This window comes from Aedes aegypti, chromosome 1, assembly GCF_002204515.2.
Source record: "Aedes aegypti strain LVP_AGWG chromosome 1, AaegL5.0 Primary Assembly, whole genome shotgun sequence".
NCBI classification, from domain to species: domain Eukaryota; kingdom Metazoa; phylum Arthropoda; class Insecta; order Diptera; family Culicidae; genus Aedes; species Aedes aegypti.
In genome coordinates, this window is record NC_035107.1 from 139,679,570 (window position 1) to 139,699,276 (window position 19,707).

The window sequence follows — 19,707 nt, forward strand, 5'->3', positions numbered from 1 at the left end:
AAAATATGGGAATATTACGAGACATCCTGGATAGACTTTAAACATTTTTTTATTCTCAGGTAGCTTTTGATCTATGTCTTTAACAATTTTACCAAAAAGCAAATGAATCATCAAAATCATTTCTTTTGTAATTCTTTCGAAATAACACATTTGATTTATATACAAATTATTATTTTTGAGGACTACTTTGAAATGCTTCAACTTTCATAAATCTCTCCAGAAATTTCTCCTAAGAATCTCCAATTAATTTATAACGCAAAAGTTTATATAATCATATATAAATTTATATCGTGCCTGTCCAACCTTACTGAATCGCGGGTCAAATCTCAGTAGTCAGTGTCCAGTCAGTCTAGGCTATGTTATAGAGTGCTAGTTCAGGGATTTCAAGTCATAAAATAGTTATATGCCAGGACTATTAGCCTGTTTTGGCTAACCATAGGACATCACGCTTCTCAACTACCTGACAAAAGTCAGCTGGTTTAAGCCGTAATAGACATGACAACCCTAGTTGCGTAAGCTAATGATTTTGTGTGGGAAATTCTTCAATCAAAAGATCTCGTGTCAGCATCCAGATTTGTGCTTCTTTATCTTTTTAATTATTCTTCAATTGTTCAATTATATGTTGCAAACAACTCTTCCGAAACTGACCACATATCTAGCATCATCTCTTCCTCGGACAATTGTTCCTCAAGGTGTTCTCCCTTCCGCACGCCATACGCAACCGTCTGCCCACGCTGATACGCCCAAGAGATTTGATCCGTGTTGCACACGATGGCCACGTTTCCGTTCGTATCCAGCCCAATGATACCGGCTGTACCGTCCAAGCGTTCCGACATGGCTGCCAGCGCATCTTCGGATGCTTTGCTCATGTCATCTCCCAGATATTCCATACGCTTCAGAATGTCATAAACCAGCGACACCTTCATAATGGTATCTCCGTCACCGGTTGCAGAAATTCCACCGATTAGATTGTCTGCATAGGTACCGGCACCGATAATGGGCGTATCTCCGACTCTACCGGGCAATTTCCCCGTCAGACCGCCCGTTGACGTAGCTGCTGCAATGTTGCCAAACTTGTCGATTGCTACCGCTCCCACAGTTCCTCCTTCGCCGGTGCTTGGTTTCTCGTTGTTTTGCTTCCATTTGTCCAGAGAATCTTTGGAAAACTGTGTGACTAGTTGACCGGGCGGATACATTATTTCGATTCCCTAAACAGAAGATTAAAATTGTCTCAAGGAAGTTAACGCATGCAAATCAGGTGAATTGAAATTGAAAGGTGAAATTGAAGGTTCAGACATCAATACAAAAATTGTTTTTCAACTTTTTTGATATAATCTGCAAAAAAAAAGTTATATTAGTCATTCCACACCACTCAACCGAGAATAGACGAAAACATTTCGAATTTTGTTCACATTCTTATGAAACATCGCCACAGTGTTAAATACATAGTTATTCAGCAAGAATAAGCTGATCGTAGATTTGAATCCCACCGGTCGATGTTGGATTTTTAATAGACTTCCCAGAGCATAGAGTATCTTCTTGCTTGACACACTGCAAAAATGGACAACTGGCAAAGAAATTACTCAGTTAATAACTGTGGGTGTACTAATCAATGAATCGATGAAATAACTTTAACTTTTTCCACAATTTTTTCCAAGAATTTCCCTGAAGATAACGCTAGAATTTACTTCAGAAATTCTTCCCGAAGTACCGTATAAAAATTAATCTTAAAAGTTGGGTAACTTTTATAATGTGAGATTCACAACTTTTGATTTTGATGATTTATTTTAACCAGTGGAGCAAGAGTTTCTCTTCAAGATTTCTAGCTCAATACGAAACAAATGTTATAAATGTCATGGTGGTTCAAATGCTATTCGAGTAAGTAAGTAGAGTTAGATTTGGAAAAATGAAGGCTATTTGTTGTTTCAAGATATTAATAATGTAATTTTCGCTCGAACATTGCATGGAACAAAATAAGTTCTAGCCCTGTCATAAGGATGCTTTGAGCTGTATTAGTTTTTGCAGTGAATCAAAACCGCTTATAATAATTATTATTATCTTTATCAACGAGATATGCAGCCCGAGGCTGGTTTATCTCGGAACCACTTTTTAATATTTGACCAATCTCTGGCATTAGGTTACGCTATTAATTTGGTCACTGAGCAATTCTCGGTAAAACCAGGCCGCCATCAGCACTCCTCGTACGAAATGAGAATGAGTTCTTTACCTTGTTAGCACTCAACTTGTCAAATTTTAATGCTTCTTCTTTTTTCGGACGCAACCCTCCTGGAACCGAGCCTGCTTCTCAGCTTAAAAACAGGTCATTTAATTGGAATTTTCTTCTATTAATATAGCCTTCATTTTTCATCTATTTGGTCTAAAACCGTTAATTGAAATGAACAATCAAGTGATTAGCTGAGATAAGATAAGAAAGAAAAAAATCTGGTTGTTTCTTTCAACGGAGGTCTCATAATTCAACATGATGAGCGCTGAGATAGTAAAAAAAATCATTCAACTGCTAAAACCAAAATGGTTTCGAAATTCAAAATGGCCGCCAGATTTTTCAACCTCAAAATGATACCCCTGAGTATTGGCATTATGTCCACATTGGAACAAAACCTGCTTCTCATTTGTACAGTTTAGTTATCTTTCGCATGTATGGTATGGAGGTAGTTAAAACGATACTTTATGGCAAAAAATAAGGATTTTTCCAGCTCAAAAACTTAAGTTTTCCACTTCCACTTTGCTTCAAACTAAATCTACAGATATCACCACAAGACTTACTAATATCCGAATATCCCAATGCACAATCTATAAACTTCATTCAATAAACAACAATGCATATGGTTAAATAATTGCTTGTTTATTTAAATCAATGGTTTTAGACGGTTTTCATTTGTTGAACGTATTTACTCATTATTTCTGCCAAACATTTTGCTATATAACCTTCCTTGTGAGCTGTAACTTTGTAGAGAAAAGAGAAAGAAATCTGAAATTTTCTGACTTTTCCTTACTTTTGAATACAAACATTTTCGTGCAAATAGGAGCTTTCAGCGATCCCTCGAAGCGGCGCTACAAAAGAAGTGACACATTATGCATTAAGGGTCAAAAATGACCCATGACTTTCAAACGCTCTCAAAAATCATACAGTCAACTCTCCATAACTCGATATTGAAAGGACCATAGAATAAGGGAGGTATACAGTAAAAGATAGAGTTACCTGACCAGGGGATTACTACAGAGTTGTAACAGATTTTGTTACTCAGTTAACGCGTTTTTTCTAACAAAGTTTGTTAGAATTGTGGCCGGTTAATAGATGAAATAACAAAAAATATAACAAAATTTCCTCTACAGTAAACAAAATTGAAACACAATATGTTATAATTAAAACAAAAAATGTAAATCATTATGTTTCAAATCGAACTCAAATATAATTCATTTTGTCATCATCCATAACTGAATTATAATAAAATTTGTTATGTTCTTTACATGAATAAAAGCGCATATGTATATCCCGACCTGTGGACTACAACAGAGTTGTAACAGATTTTGTTACTCAGTTAGGCTAGGTTGAGCTTGAGCTTGAGCTAGAAATTGATCGGCCGCCCGTGGATGCTACTCCAGTATCGCCAGATCAGCTGCACTTACACAAGGAACCAACCGAATGACTGCTTGGGACTAACAGGCATCCTCAGTGTATAAGTGCTGATGATCTTCTATTTTTTTAGGCGACAATGGTGCCTGCCACGTCAGAGTGCAGACCAATGTGGGGAAGGGGGAGGAAATGATGTTGCACTTATACTGCCCCACTGTAATTCCACCACTTGCTAAGCTTAAAAGGGTTCATTAGCAGACGTTTTCCGCTAAAGGTTTTTGTAATAAGTACAATAGTAAAGGAAGGGCTGAATGGATTGGAAATGATCCAATGAGGCTTGCTTATCGGTTTAGAAATTTTACGCCGAATTGCTGATTTTCGATATTTTTGAAATATCTATTGGTTTTTCATACTTCTCAAAGATCTAATATGTGCCATATAATTTTTTCGTGGATATTTAAGATATGTAATCATATTCACGTGTTAAAGAAGCCTCAATCTCTTGAAAATGAAATGGGGCGTATTGCCCGGTTGGGGCGCAAGGAAAGGCATGCGCGTGGAAAAATGGATGCGTTAGGGAAACGGTTTCTTGTCCGTCTCTGGTTCTAGCGTTTGCTATGAACGAATTGTTTGAGTGTGATAGATTAAGATTGGAGATTTTTTTTTTTTTTGTTGGGGTTGAAACTACTGCGTCCAATATTTAGAACGCAGTTAGATTGGAGATAGAAGCAAGTGAGAAATATACAACTACAAAGTACGAGGAAAGGGACGGGCCTGGGTTAAACCCATGACCTTCTGCTTATGAAGCAGAAGCGGTAGCCTTCAGACTACCAACCCCGTCTGGTGATATAATAAAATCTTATCAGAGCAAAACTTTCTGTTACAATCTTGTTTCTTCTATCTGGTTGGGGACTCTTCTAAGCATTCCTTCAGGAATATTATTTCTATAGGGATCTATGCAAATGTCTTTAATTTTTTCTCCATGTAATTTCTTCAGAATATTCTCTGGTAGTTTTCTCGAGGTTTTTCTACAAATTATTGCTGAGATTTCCTCCAAAATCGCTCCAGAAATTCTCCTGGAGAAATTCATTTGGGGATTCTACAAGAAATGACTTCCTGAATTCCTATAGAGACTCCTCAATAGTTTACTTTAGGAATTCTCTCAGGCATGCATCCAATAAATAGCTACATTAATTCTTCTAAGGATTTTTTTCAGGAAATCTTCAAGGAATTCCCCTTAAAGTTTTTCTAGATACTTATTCTGGACCTCCAATGGGTTAATCTATACCCATGGATTGGATCCCAAAATGTTTAATGAAATCTTGTTTTTATTCAATCACACGAAAGAGCATGTTACTGTAACTATTTTAGCAATTTTTCTCGCTTAAATAACGGCTACATCATATTTAAACTTTACTTTAAAAATTGGGTCAATAAATGACGTTCGCCTAATCGACAAAAATAAAACAGGGCTTTTAGTTTTAACACTGAGGTTGTTCCTATCTGACATTTCAGAAGGGACACGGTAAGCAAAATACATCCAAAATTTGAGTTTAAGCCAAGGAGTGTGACAAAATCTAAAAAAAATGTTTTTTTTTGGACTTAAACAAAACAAAAACATTAAAAAAATGAGTAAACATGTGTTTTTTCTTAAACTTAAGCGTTTGGCACTAAAATTGGGACAGGCCTTTAGGACCCTACATCCACAGATTTCATTGAAATGAATAAGAGTTCATCCAGAATTCTATCTGCGATTTTTTTTGGGATTCCTCTAGCAACTCCTTTCCTAAAGGAATCCCCATTTTTAAGACATCTACACGTAAATGCTTCCAGTGGGCGATTTGTCCTTTGAAAGAAGCACCACACCGGACAACGGACTAGCATGCAACACCCAATTGCACAATCGAAACACGTTCCTGACGGAAAGTTTTCCGAACTGAATCGAACCCGCACTCCTTGGACGATGCGACTAAAAGCTTTGTAATTCTAGAAAAAAATCTTAGACCCCTCTGAAGTAATTCTTGCAGGAGCTTATCGAGAGATTCCTGAGGAAATCTCTGAAGGAATTCAAGATAAAAACCCCTGGAACATAAAATATGCTTTTTGGCTACGCTGTTTTTTTTTTTTTTTCAAGGGTTCTTTTATAATAAAGACTGCGTAGGCCGTAGATGAAAAGCATATTTCATTAAAATATGCAGTTAATTGTCTACCAACTCATCCCTAGATAATTTCTAGAGGAAATCATTTAGAGATTTTTCTGAAGGTATCTTTTGTGAAATTCTTGATGAAAAAGCTGAAGATATCTCTGTACGAATCGCTGTAGGGAATTTACAAGAGAAGTCCCTGGATGAGCCTCTGGAGAAACTCCTGTAGGGCTTCTCTGCCCATAACTGCATAACAGTCACATTCGACATTTTTGACAATTTCGAGTTAATACCGGGGAGAGTCATCAAATGACAAATACTTTCGATTCACTTACTAAAATCTGTGAGATTGTTCTAGAAAATTCGAAAAAATACCAAGTTGTTTTGTAACATTGGCAATTGTAATCGCATAACAGTCACATTGAGATTATACATGAGCCTCATAAGGGGTCATGCACAAATTACGTCACGCTCCAAGGGGGGGGGGGGAGGTGGTCGAGCCAAGCGTGACAAGCCTTACAAAATTTTCGGAGGACCCATACAAAAAGTGTGACAAAGGGGGTCAAAAAAGTTGAAATTTAGCGTGACATAATTTGTGTACCATCCCTAATGCAGTGGCAACGAAATTTCTATCCAAAATTTTTTCTGACTATTCACCCAATAAGCGATATGAGTTGTACAAAATTTCAGCCTCAAATAAGCAGTTTTGAATTCTTAGTGATTTTTTTGAAATATCAGTTCCCTCCCATACTGGAAGAATTTCTGGAGAATCCTTGGAGGTATATCACGAAGAATCACTGTAAAGGATTTGCTGGTAGCATTTATAGAGAAATCCCTGGAAAACCCCCTGTAGAGACTTTTCTTGAGAAATCCCTGGAATAATTCTTGAAGAAATCCCAGGAGCAATCTCTGGAAGATTCCATGAAGAGATTTTCCAAAAGAAATTAAGGTAGAGCATTCACTGGAGGAATTTTTGTAGAGATTTTCCCAAAATAATCCCTGAATTAGTTTTTAGGATAATTTCTGACAAAATTTCTAGGAGAATCACTGAAGGAATTTCAAGAAGAACTCTTGGAGGAATCCCCAAATAATTCGTTGGAGGCTCACGATTCCCTGCAGAAATTCCTGGAGGATTGTCTGGAGAAATCATTGAATTAATTCATGTCGCGATTTTCCTTGTGCTAACTCTGGGAGAAAAAAAAGATACGGACACCTTCTTCAGCCATTCAGCTGCACAGACTGTAACTTAACACTAGATAACGGATAAGCATGCTTCAGTAGTGGCACAGCCGCGAAACATTTCTGACGAAAAGATTCAATGCCCAAAATGGGAATCGAACCCGCACCCCATGACATGATGCACTCACTGCCTGACGACACTAACCGCGCGGCCACAAAGCCCACGTTCTAGAAAAAGAAAATCCAGAGTAATCCCTTGAGGAATCCCCGGGGATAAATTCTCGTGCAAGAAATTCTAGAGGAATTTTTGAATTGTGGAACACCTGCAGGAATTCCTGGTAGAATCCCTGGAGGAATCCACTGAAGAAATCATTAGATGAATATTTTTAGTAATCCTTGAATAAAAAAAAATGTCCTAGTGTAACTCTTGGAGATAACCTTAAAGATATGAAAACCACAAATTGAACATTTACATACTCCATAAAATCATTCATCTTTGAAACATTAATCCCTCAACAACATTGAAAAAGTCTTAAAGCCTTGAAGATTTTCTGCAACAATCCTCGATTTCCTAGAGGAATCTCTGAAGGAATACCAGAAGAAATCGTTTGAAAATTCTCTGGAGAAATTTTGAAACTTTCATAGAAGAATTCCTGAAACAGATCTTGGAGGATTTCTGGGAGAAGTGCCTGGAAGAATCCCAGTAAAAAGTTTACTGGAGGAATCACTAGAGACATTCCTGCAGACATTCCTTGCAAAATCTCTAAAGGAATCCCTGTAAATATTGTTTGCAGGAATCCTAAGACGAATTCCTTATCGAAATCCTTGGAGAATCTCCTGGAAGAATTGCCAAGATATGCATGGTGCCCTATCGGAAATGGTATAAGGGTTCATGAACAAATTATGTCACGATCCAAAGGGGGAGGGGTGGTCGAGTCACGCGTGACAAGACTTACAAAGTTTTCAGAGTGCTCATATAAAAAGCGTGACAAAAGGAGGAGGGGGTCTAAAAATGGAAATGAAGTGTTACATAATCTTTGTACTATCCCTAAAATGTATCATGGAGAACAATAGTTCTTCTGGAGGAATCTCAGGCAAAAGCTCTAGTAAAGAAATTGCTGCAAGGAAAACGATAGCGATTATTCCTGAAGAAATCGTCGAAAAAAAATCCTGAACAATTCTCTGGAAGTGTCTCTGGATACATTTAGAGAGGAATTTTTGAAGGAATCTCTGGAGGTTTTCCACAAAAAAACGTCTGGTGCCCTATTTGAGCAGGTCTCAAAATTGCGATTGGCGCCAGAAGTTATGATTTGCTAGCAATAACACCTCGTTTTGCTTATTCAAAACATGAATTATGACTTTTCAAATGATTCAGATTCCTTTTTTTTCCTTTTTGTTTTCCAATTTAGTTATAACGGAAATGGAATTCGAGTATGATAACATTTTTTGTGAGGCCCATACAGCCTTAGCGGTAAAGCTGAGAAGCAGCCTCTGTTCTAGTGGAGGAGGATTTTTTTTAGACTTCTATTGGAGGGGATCCATTAATAAAAATAAGAAATTTTTCTGAACGAAATCGTAAAGATATCACTGATGAAATACATGATATGAGAAATTCCTACAAGAGAGAAGTCTTTTAAAGATCTTATCTCCGGATCTTCTCTGAACTTCTGAGAAAGTCTTGGATTAGTCTTCAGAGAAACTAATAATGCATTAATTGAAAAAAAAACAAGCCATAGTTTGCTAAAGGAAACCCCTGGAAAATCTCGAGTGGAACTGCGAGGAGCTACAGGAATAATTGTTGTAGGTTTTTGTGGATTTAAACACTGCATAAATTTTCAAATTTAAGAATCCAAGTAGAATTTACTTCAAAAACAATTCCAGAAATCTTTGAAGGTAATCGTTCTCTATGAAAACAAATATTAGGAATCCATAGTGGGAATTTATGAAAATCCTTGGATAAGAAATCCTTGGAAGAATTGATTAAGCAATTCCTGGGACAATCAGTGGGGTAATTTTTGAAAGATAGGTTCCGAAAACGGCTGAAAAATTTCCATGAGAGATTTTTGAGGAATTCTTGTAATTACACCATTACACCGAAATAATTTACACGAATTACACCAATCTGGAATAAACCTTTTTTATTTTCGTGCAAAAATCCTGTAGGAATAAGGTACAAGTTACAAGTATTTCTGAAAGAATTTTCGTTGTAATTCCGTTATTGGACGGCTGAAGGACTTTCATGAGTTAATTTTGAAGTAATTCCTCCAAGCATATTTTAATAAATCATTTAAGATATTTCAAGACAAATTCCTGGGAGAATTGCTAGACGAATCTCCATAAGAATTCTTGGGGGGATCCCTGGAGAAGTCTTTGTTGAAGAAACTCTGAATAAGGGCCCTATTTTATAAGTCGAGTCGATCAAAATGACTCGACTCGAGTCACTGTTGACCAAAAAGTTTGCTCGATACGGCACTGTCACTCGAGTGTTTCGACCGATGCACGAGTTCATCATTTTCTAACAAATGTCAATTTAGTACTTAAAATATTTCTTAAAAAAAAGTCGGGGGATCTCATTTCGGGATGAAATTGATCACTTGTCAATGCGATTATTGTTAGTTTTCAAAACAACTCTACATAATAAATTTAAATACGCTGAATCTAAATATGCTTGCTCAATGCAATATTTATAGAAATAATGATTAGTTAAAATTCAAGAATTACGCGGAAAACGCCTAAGTGTATGTAATTTCCTAAGGAATTTCCTTATATCTAACAGAAATTCAACTATTTCAAGCGAATGAGCAAATTGATACGAGTTTTGGTGAGAAAATCTGGTATGGTGATGTATCTTAAGCATCCACACAAACTTTCAGGTTTATACCCTGTTCAAGTCCTTGTGTAGAACTAAAAGTTTATGGATGTTTGTCAATACTGCACCGTACATGATTTTGAAATTTTACATTATTTTCATAGAAATAAACATTCTTTGACGCCGAAAACTTAACAACACACAATTCGACAATAGTTACAATAAATAAAGATCATTCACTGCAGGTTACATTGATATTAGTGCTCCATTAGGAAGAAATAAAATCAATTTTAAATTACTGATCAATTTCACCCAAATCTACGGTAACTTTGATAGTGCGGCACCCACATCATACAAAACGAAATAACATGATTTCTGTTAATCAGTGAAGCAAAAAGAATGCAAACATAAAGAGTAATAGTATGACACTTCATGACAGTGCGTTTTTCGTTGGAATCGAGATCATTTGAGGTTTTATATTCGAATATTAAAATAAGTATGAGATTTTAGCATTTCCGAAATGCCTACAAACAATCTGCCCTACGATCACTATTTGATGAAGTTTTGAAGATTTTGTCACTTATCCTTGTTAGTCTAGATATAGTAGAACAAATGAATTTGGTATCAAATCTTTTGACGAAAAGCATTTTTACAAACAGGAGTCATTTTCGTAATCCATGTCAGAAAATTCCATATAACGTTTAACACCTAGAGGTATGCCTTGTATACTTCACGTAATTTATTCGATCTTGTTCGAAATTTACCTATTTTTTTTACAAACAATATTGATTTATGTAGAACTCAATGGCGAAACATGATAACCAATCAGTATATATTCGGAAATATAATTTTATACGAACTTGTATACACTTTGGTGTTCATCATGTTTGTTTCAACTTTCAACACTTTTGTAAGTGATTTTTTCTGATAATTGTGTGCTAAAATATAAAATAAAAACCTTTAAGATAAAGATAAGAAATATTTAGATTTTCTTTAAAAAAAAACTATCAACGTTACCCCGCTTTACGGTAATGCAAATTGTCCTGACCTATCCCTGTCAGTTACCCTTTCGACCTACCTACATTCGGCCTAACGGGATAGAACCGATTGATTAATGATTGATTATATGTTTAATTTATGATTAAGATTATGATAACTGAATAAAATTAGTGGTCTTTATCATAACGATAGATGATTATTGATTTAACCCTTTCTTTCTCACAGCTTTGTTCGACAATTTGACTATCAAAACGGCGTTTCAAAAATAAGTGCTTGAACAAAAGTTGTTCCAAATAAGCTATATTATTCAAAACCACAATAAAAAATGTTGATTGTTCATCAATAGTTAGTTGATTGCTATTCAATAGTTTGACCCTTAGGTCACTTATTTCGATGTTTGATAAGACAAATGAGCGTATAAATTTATTCAAATTATTATTGAGCTACTCGTACCAATTCGGTTTAGCCTGTGTTCGTTGAAAATCGGTGAATCACCTGTGCTACCATGAGAAAGAGAGGGTTAAACATTAAATTGCAATGATTATGATTAGTGATTAATGATTAATGACGTTTTAGATTAATCAAAATCATTGATCATTGATCATGATTAAATTTATGATTAATCATTAACGCTCTGCAATTGACCATTACTGTATTTTTTCGTGTGGCAAGCAAGAAAATGCTCTGTACTTCTAAAATTTAACAGCTACGGCTATTTGAGCCCTTAAGTAAATTGGAATGCTTCGATATCGGGATACATTTTAATATATTTGGCCCAAAACATTTTCAAAAACGGTGTAAAACGACTTCTACAACAAACGGCTTTTTTGATCGTTTGAATTGTAGAGCTTCAAACGCATCAACTCCCTTAACTGACACATGATTTATGTTGAAGTTATTTCGGTGCTATAAAAATGAAAAGCAGGAGAAAAGCAAAAAAAAAAATTACCTCTTTCTCAGTGAAGTCCACCAATCCCAGCCCAGCAAGGAAATTATGTCTGGTTTTATCCATCACCCGTCTGGCCAACGTAATGGGGTGTAGGACATCCCGGACACCAGCAACACATCCGGCCTTCAAAGTGGCCCCATCCATGATGCTTGCGTCCATTTCCACATCGCCATCGTAGTTCAGCACAGATCCGTATCCGGCGTTGAAGTTGCTATCGCTTTCCATGATTCGAACTGCTTCCTCGACAGCATCCAGAACAGTTCCGTTGTTCATCAACACCTGATAACCGACACGTGCAGCTAGCTTCGAACCGCGATATTTGCCAGGAATTCTATCCTCGCTGATGGTCCCTGCCCCTCCGTGCACTAAAACAATCGGCTCAATATCAGCTATTACCACCTAATCGAAAGTGCAATAAACTCATTCAGTCACGTTTCCAGAGACACTGTTTGTAAACGTCGTTCACTCACATGATCGAAGAGATGAATCAGCAGTAACAGTATAATCGGGCTGGATCTAAGCGATCGCATTTTGATCGTTGGTGGATTCAACTGTTCGCTACTGGCCACAAGTGTCAACTGAGCTGAATCTACAAATTCAACAGTAACTGCCTTTCTATTTCTGTGCAACCAAAATGCAAGATACTGTTTTCTCAATTGAAGAGGATTCTGCTATCAATTGAACTCGCTCATAACTAAATAATCGCAATGACATCAAAACGAAAGGCAAGACACCGTTATCGGCGAGGAATTACTACAATTGATGCCATTCGCAAGCGATTAAACTTATCGAACGGGTACATGGGCATTCTACGGACGAGACGCTTATATAAATTCGCATCGTAATAATAAAACAAAGGACCGCCTACGACATGCGAGATAATTTTTAAAGTGATTATTGATTTTTGGCGAACTGCCGCGTTATCAATTTGTGTCTATGATACTGCAAAGTAATCTGTATCTTGTTTTGTCATAGGGTATTATTGATCATGAACGGATTTTGGTGCCACGATATTGATGATGAGGTGCCTTTCTCATAAATCATGATAGGTATGTGTTATTTTTATAAAGATCCTTTTTCAATCATTGCGTTTCAACCTGCAAACTCTCTTGCTCAGCTTAGTATTTATTTATGGTCGATTTTTCTTCAAAGATCCTCTCTTCTGTAAATAAAGGAAAAAATATGCAAGTTTGATTGAACCTTTTCATCTCAGAACGCTAGGCATGGACATGCAACATGCATCTCGACATTTTTATTCACGGAAGAGATCGTCGAAGAGAAATCGATCATATAACTTGAGTCCTTATTCAAGCACAAGCTTGCTGTAAGTATTTTTTTCAATTTACTATTTTTATATTTATCCCTTAGGTGGACTCCAAAACCAATAGCTCATTCAGGCACTTCTAACACAGCGTCACCAAAAAAATGCGTATCTAAAGGATTAAATCATGTGCCTCTAGTTATTTTAGAGTTGCTTAATCTGATGCCACTTTAGTAAATGATCCAACACGTAACAATTTTGCGGTACAGGTTGTCAAAGCTGTATAAAATACTACTTTTAAATCTGTTCCTATGAAATTCAAAATTCTTCTTCTTTTTCTTAGCATTAACGTCCTCACTGGGACAGAGCCTGCTTCTCAGCTTAGTGTTCTTATGAGCAATGCACAGTGATCCATAAAGCATTTTTTCTCGGAAAGATACATTTTGAGCCTTACAATCCAACATTAGACGAATACGGTCTTCTACAAAATTGTTCGTATTAGTTTGGACCTACGTTTTATTATACATACTTTAGCAAAGTTGTAGTCCATTATGATTCATGAAACCTAGCCATAAAAGTTTTTGTAGCTCTTAAATCAATCGATTTAGACTTTTTTTTTCCTATGGTGACATAGGGTGGTCCAACGAAAACTGGTTTTCTGGCTCAAGCGTTTTCTAATCTCATTCTTATATCTCCAATGCCACTATCAGGAGATTCCTTAATAATTGTTGGAATATTAAATGGTCAAGGCCGGTTGCATTCAGTACAAGCGTCTTTAACAAAGTTCGCTTGCTATATACAACACGATCACGGTGCCTTTGATTCTTTAAGACATTTGTTTTTTTTCCACAACCTACAGAATTCCCAAAGTACATTCTTGGTTGAATTTGTGAAGGAAGTTTCGAAAACAATCCTTCATTAATTCCTGGATCCAATTTCCATTGATCTTTTGTGGAATGATTCATAGAGAAATTTGGAGTTCAATATAATTTTTGAGACAAAGCCACTAAAAAGCTTCCTGAATTACTGAAGAAGATCAAGTGAAAGCAGTTTCTGCACGTTAGACCATTTACTAAGAATCTGACCCTTCTTTTTGAAAGTTTTAAAATAATCCTGAGAGATTCTTGCTTACTTCGGTGATTATCAGTTTCCTCCACCACGATGGTATAGTGGCATGGTTGAGGTTATTATGATGACATTCGTTAATAATAAATATCCCTCTTTCAAGACGTACTTACACCTTATCATAACTTTTAAAATCTTCAATAACGTTCCGCTCTGTTCTGATAAAGCCAACGGCTTAAGCGCCACCTTTCGAGAAAGGACCGTTAACTCTGTTAAAATATCCCGGCATGACTGCTTCCTCAAGGCAGACAAACAGTGATAATCCAGAACTGAAATTCCACTTTGACCCAACAGAATTGTCAATTAATCTAATGGAAAATGGAGAAGGATCTAAAATACAAAAAACGCTATCCAAAACTAAATAGTTGTAAAAGAAATATCAACTTAAATTTCAACTCCGCCAAATTCTAACAATTAACGACCGAGTTTGGTGAAGTCAAACCAAAACTCGAAGTAATTATACAATTAAAAAAATATACGATAATGAAGAAAAAAGAAAACACAATAGAATTTTAAAAGTTTTACAAAACCCTGGATTCAAAGTTTTATTTAAGTTCAATTCTATTTATTTGTCAAGGCAACCCCTAAAAGCTCTATGACGTCACGTCTATTTGTACCTCTGGCGATTTTTCTTTGCAAAAGTAAGTTTTCCCATAGTAAATCCCATACAAACTTTAAACGGCTGGCGCTAAAATATAGTTTCTCCGATCGAGCTGAAATTTTGCACAGTTGGTATGGGACCTAAATGCAATCCAAAAAGTGAACTGAAGAGAGAATCTAAATTTTGTCCCACACTAGTGGGCAAGTGGTTAGCCACGACAACAACCACGCTAAATTGTAGGACTGAATTATCCTGTACCGTATTTCCACACGAAAGCTCTGGCTGTACCTACTAATGGAAAAACTACCCACTTGTCGGAATGAGCCTGAGCTTAATTGCGCGTAGTGTGGCCTAGATTAGCCAAGATGACCCTAGACTAAGCCTGAATAAGCCTAGATTGGCCGCTCACGGTGTTGGGCCTAACACGCCCAAACATCGCAGTAATCTTCATTAATTCACCTTTTCCACCAATAAATGCACTTACTTTTCCTTCCAATTTGAAACGATTTTGTCAAGTAATTCCAAATTCCTAACAAACTTCTTAAATTCCGCTTTAAAATAACACATACATTAATTAAAATATTCTACATTTAAATTAAAATAAACTACACTCGCGAAACATACTTCGAATTTAGTTTACTGTTGCACACTTAAATTTAAATTTCAAATACTTTGGAAAGCTTTTCTTGTTTTCCACAAATGATTTGCACAGTGAAAATTCACGTTTGATCACTATCACGTACTCCACCAAAAAAGTGGTTAAAACCTTTAAAATAAGACATTATTACTACTCAATGGACTACAATGGGTTTAAAACCTCTTTTTCCATTGGTCAGATCTGGAGAGCGAGAGTTTTACAATTAATTTTCCATTTCCAAATAGTATGGCTGCCTAAATTCTATAGGAGTCAGTGGAAAATTACTACGACGCAATTTGCTCAATTTCATCGTTGCGCCTTCAAATATGCAATTTTGTTTACATGCAAGCTTTAGTTTATTTGCACATGCCGAAATATTTCTACACAGATAAAACGACTAACAGATGGCAGCACACATAAAAAAATACACGTATAGCTGTATTTGATATACGGATATAAATGTGCTGTCATTTTTAAGATGACACAAAATATTTAACGATTTATACAAACGGAACAGATTCATATTTTACAGATGAATGAGGTTTGAAATAATCAAGCGAGCTTGTATGCTCACAATCCTCCTAAGGATTATTATAGATCTGAAGGGATACTCCAAGAATTTTATGAATAAACATAACCTGTCGGCTAACTCTAATTTTGACGCACCCGATCACGCGCCTCTGCATATCATCCATCACTATGAAAGCTGTTCCCAGCTCACGTGTGTTGTCGCAGCTCTGGTGGATGGCAAGATTACCTCTAGACGTTCGCACCATTTCTCCTGTCCAGCACACCTCCTGTAACGCTACGATGCCGAAACCGCGGGTCTTCAGTACATCGGAGAGTATGCGAGTACTTCTGATGAATTTGAGGGATTTGCAGTTCCACGTACCGAGTTTTCAATCGCTAGTTCATTTCCGTCGCTGTGGTCTTTGCTGATTGTTCTGGTCCGTATTCTCTCTTCACGTTCCTGTGCCGATGTGTTTTTACGGTTGGCTTGCAGGGCCTTACACCAACTCCCTAGATTTCCGGAGAACCATTTCCCCTAAATTTTCGGAGAGCCATAATGCGCAGTTTAGATAAGAGTCCTTCTCTGGCACTCGGACGATCGGCTGCTCCTAACATGGAGTACAGTTGCTCCAGGATTGCAGAAGCAAACCGCTCTTTTCCCTGTCAGCATACGACCGAAGTTCCCACCGAAATTGGTTACCCGATCTTCTCTAAGGTTGCTCGTACCCCGGCCAGTACCACGAGGATGTAGGGATAGGAATTGCTGGGCAAGAGGCTAAGGACCACACAAAGGGGTTTATTTTATTTCTGCAGGTACGTAAGGTACCAATGGTACGCCATACCCAGCCATTTACCGTGCCACGTTCTATTAACTCAGTAACTATTAGCGATTAACTCTCTATTACTCAGTTTCAACTGCAATGATGTCAAACAGTATTTTGATTGCGGATTTCCATGTGTTAACAAACCCTGCATCAAAGTTACCTTAAAACCGAAAATCGATTTCCGATTATAAGGAAAAATCTTTCAACGTCCCTTTTAGTAATATTCAAATATCATGACTGATAGGATAGTTTGTCAATTCTTTCATTTTAAATTAATACACCAGCCCTTTTTTCAAAAATTTTAAATGTAAATAAAATAATCAAGGACACTAACGAAAGTATGACGGTTTGCGTGTCTACTAACCAACGTTTTAGAAAAGTATATCAGTGTAGAAGTCAACTGTACTTTGTGCTTGTGCACCTTTTGATTATTTTTAATCTTGTAACCTACAAATTTAGATTTAACCCGGTGAATCCAATGCACTCGGAAATTAGGTCAAAATCTCGTCCGATTGTAAACATTGAAGGAGGAATCTGCTGTTATTTTGGATTGAAGCACGAGAATCATCACGCGTCATACTGGTGGATGGTTATCAATTTTTTTTAATGAAGAAATGCGGAGCACGCATCAAATTCCTAATCAATTTTCGAAACGCATATGCTGATTAGGAAAAAAAAAACAATCTAAAACCCACACTACCGACCAAAAGCATTGCTTCAATTAAGAATATAACATATCATAATATTCAATAACAATATTACCCATTGTTATTCAATTCATTGTTAGGTCAACTGATGTATAGTTCATCTCACGTTCCCATATCCATCCTGTAGGAAAACAAACGCTAAGTAAACTGTTTGAGTTTAGAAATGAGTAGGATGAATAATAAGAAGAACAATTAATCTATTTTACGTTTAATTATATAATTTGATATCGAAACATTGCAACATTTTGAACATTTTTTAGCAACATCTGATATGAGTTGTGAAATACCCTGATGGAAAGAAAATTGGTTATTTCGTCATATTGGGCAATATTTCACCCTACAGTCTTGGCTTTGCATCAATTGAAGTATTAAGTTACATATATTCTTTTGCAGCACAATGTTTGCAAAAACAAATTTGATGACGTATTTCATTATCATCATCATCATTTCATCACCCAAACATGTTTAGCTCTCACTATACGCAACTACTGAGCGTTGTTGGTTTGGCTTGCAGAATTCTACGCATTTCAAATAACTACGTTCTTGCACCATCTGTACGTAGTTATCTGAATTGCGCAGCTTTTGCCTAAACTAACAACGTTGTGCATTACCGGGTCATATAGTTTGCACTCGAAAAAGACACAGTTTATGTTTGTTTTACTGGACTCTCATAATAGCGTGATTAAACATATCATATAGACGGGCCCTTACTTCACAACTTTCTAAAAAAAAATGTATAACGTATATTTTTCGTAAAGTTTTGAACACGAAAATTGCATTGATAAAAACAATGTAAAGTTGAGGGAAACTGTTCTCGAGCTATGTAAACAATTGTGGTCAAATCGTTATCATGACTATCATCTGAATCCTGAAGTTTTTGTTGAAATGAACCCTAAATGTAGGTTGATGATTATTATAAGTGGAACCAGAGATGTTTGTGATCCCTATAATCTTTTTTGTTAGATCAACTATCATCATTTTTAATCAGTTATGTCCGTGGCTTTCTGCATTTCAAGCATTTTATATTTGACATGATATTATACCATAACATCACTTCCATCGTAACGAACGGCATCAGAAATTACTTCTTGGAACATAAAGTTCGAGGAGTTGAACTCCAACACTATCCATGCAAGCTAAAAATGCGACAAAATACGATTACTTACTTAAAATACGTTTTTATTCTGCAATCAAGACAGTGAGCGACCATCCATTTTGTTTATGCTACTTAACAAAATTACTGTGTATGGATGCATCAAAGAAAACGGTCCTTCAATATTTCAGACATACAGATCAAGTGGCCCAAATTTGTATGCACAAAGCTATTCCCAAATATCAATGTTTAATGTTGCTTATGAACATAAATGTTTAAATGCCAATCTTCACCGAAGATCGAAAAAATATCCGAATATCGGGATGCTTACTAAAAGTTATGCCGCAGGCAATGTTTGACGTCATCCCTAATTTAACGTAATATGGAATAACAACCAAAACAACCATACACCGTATTGAGTGATCTATTTTAGGTGGTCTTAGTAATCTTTTTTTGTGATCAGCAACTTTTGTGAATACAGTTGTGTACTCCCTTCAATTAGCAGGTAGGTGTCTTCGGCAAAGTTGTTCAGGAGATTACATATTTTGCCACGTAGCGCCGGAAGCATGGAATATTTCGATACCAGAGCTGTCACGTTAATTGCTAATAAAATTGTTATCGCATTACGTTTGTCTAATGGATCCAATTTTTTTAATACTTTAAATTTGGATGCTCGTTCTTTAGATGGTAAAGAGGACGAGCTGTTTCATTTTCTAACAGTTAATAACATACACATATCAGTTATTACTGAACATTTTTTTAAACCTGGAAACCTGGAACACAAAAGAGATCCAAACACAAAAGAGATCCAAACATTTTTGTTTATCGTAATGATTGACTTGATGGGGCATGTGGGGGAGTTGCAATCATCATTCATTGGCGTATAAAACATCAACTTTTTTCGTGATTTGAAACTCAAGTTTCTGAAACTTTAGGTGTTTCTGTTGGAACACAGCTTGGTAAATATACTTTTGTAGCTGCCTATTTGCCATTTCAATGCTCTGTGCAGCAAGTTAATTTGCTTCAAACTGACTAGCGAAAATTGGTCGCTTTAATACCAAACATCGGTCATGGAATTGCCCATTGCACAGTGATGTCAATCGCTCTCTTTCCCTCTTTCGGGAGATCTGAAAACAACGGTGCCAGTACCTGTCAAAGTTGACAGGTACTGTGGCACCATTGTTTTTTTTTTTCAATCGCTAGTATTTTATTTTGTTTATTATTTATTTATTATTATTATTTCTCAATTGGTACAATATTTACTTAAGAGCTAC

General features: G+C 36.3%; 2 protein-coding genes across 2 annotated transcripts in view; one reads left to right on the top strand and one right to left on the bottom strand.

Annotated features, from left to right (window-relative positions):
- The window catches only part of LOC5579337 (gamma-glutamyltranspeptidase 1), a 171,012-nt gene that overhangs the window by 10,780 nt on the left and 140,525 nt on the right, over positions 1 to 19,707 (top strand). The gene's annotated exons all lie outside the window — the stretch shown is intronic.
- Positions 574 to 12,373, bottom strand: LOC5580113 (isoaspartyl peptidase/L-asparaginase). The gene is made up of 3 exons (XM_001655001.2): positions 12,146 to 12,373; positions 11,676 to 12,074; positions 574 to 1,208 (listed from the first exon to the last, which is right to left on the bottom strand). The coding sequence occupies exons 1-3, from the start codon at positions 12,203 to 12,205 to the stop codon at positions 612 to 614; spliced, it is 1,056 nt and encodes a 351-aa protein (XP_001655051.2). The 5' UTR covers positions 12,206 to 12,373; the 3' UTR covers positions 574 to 611.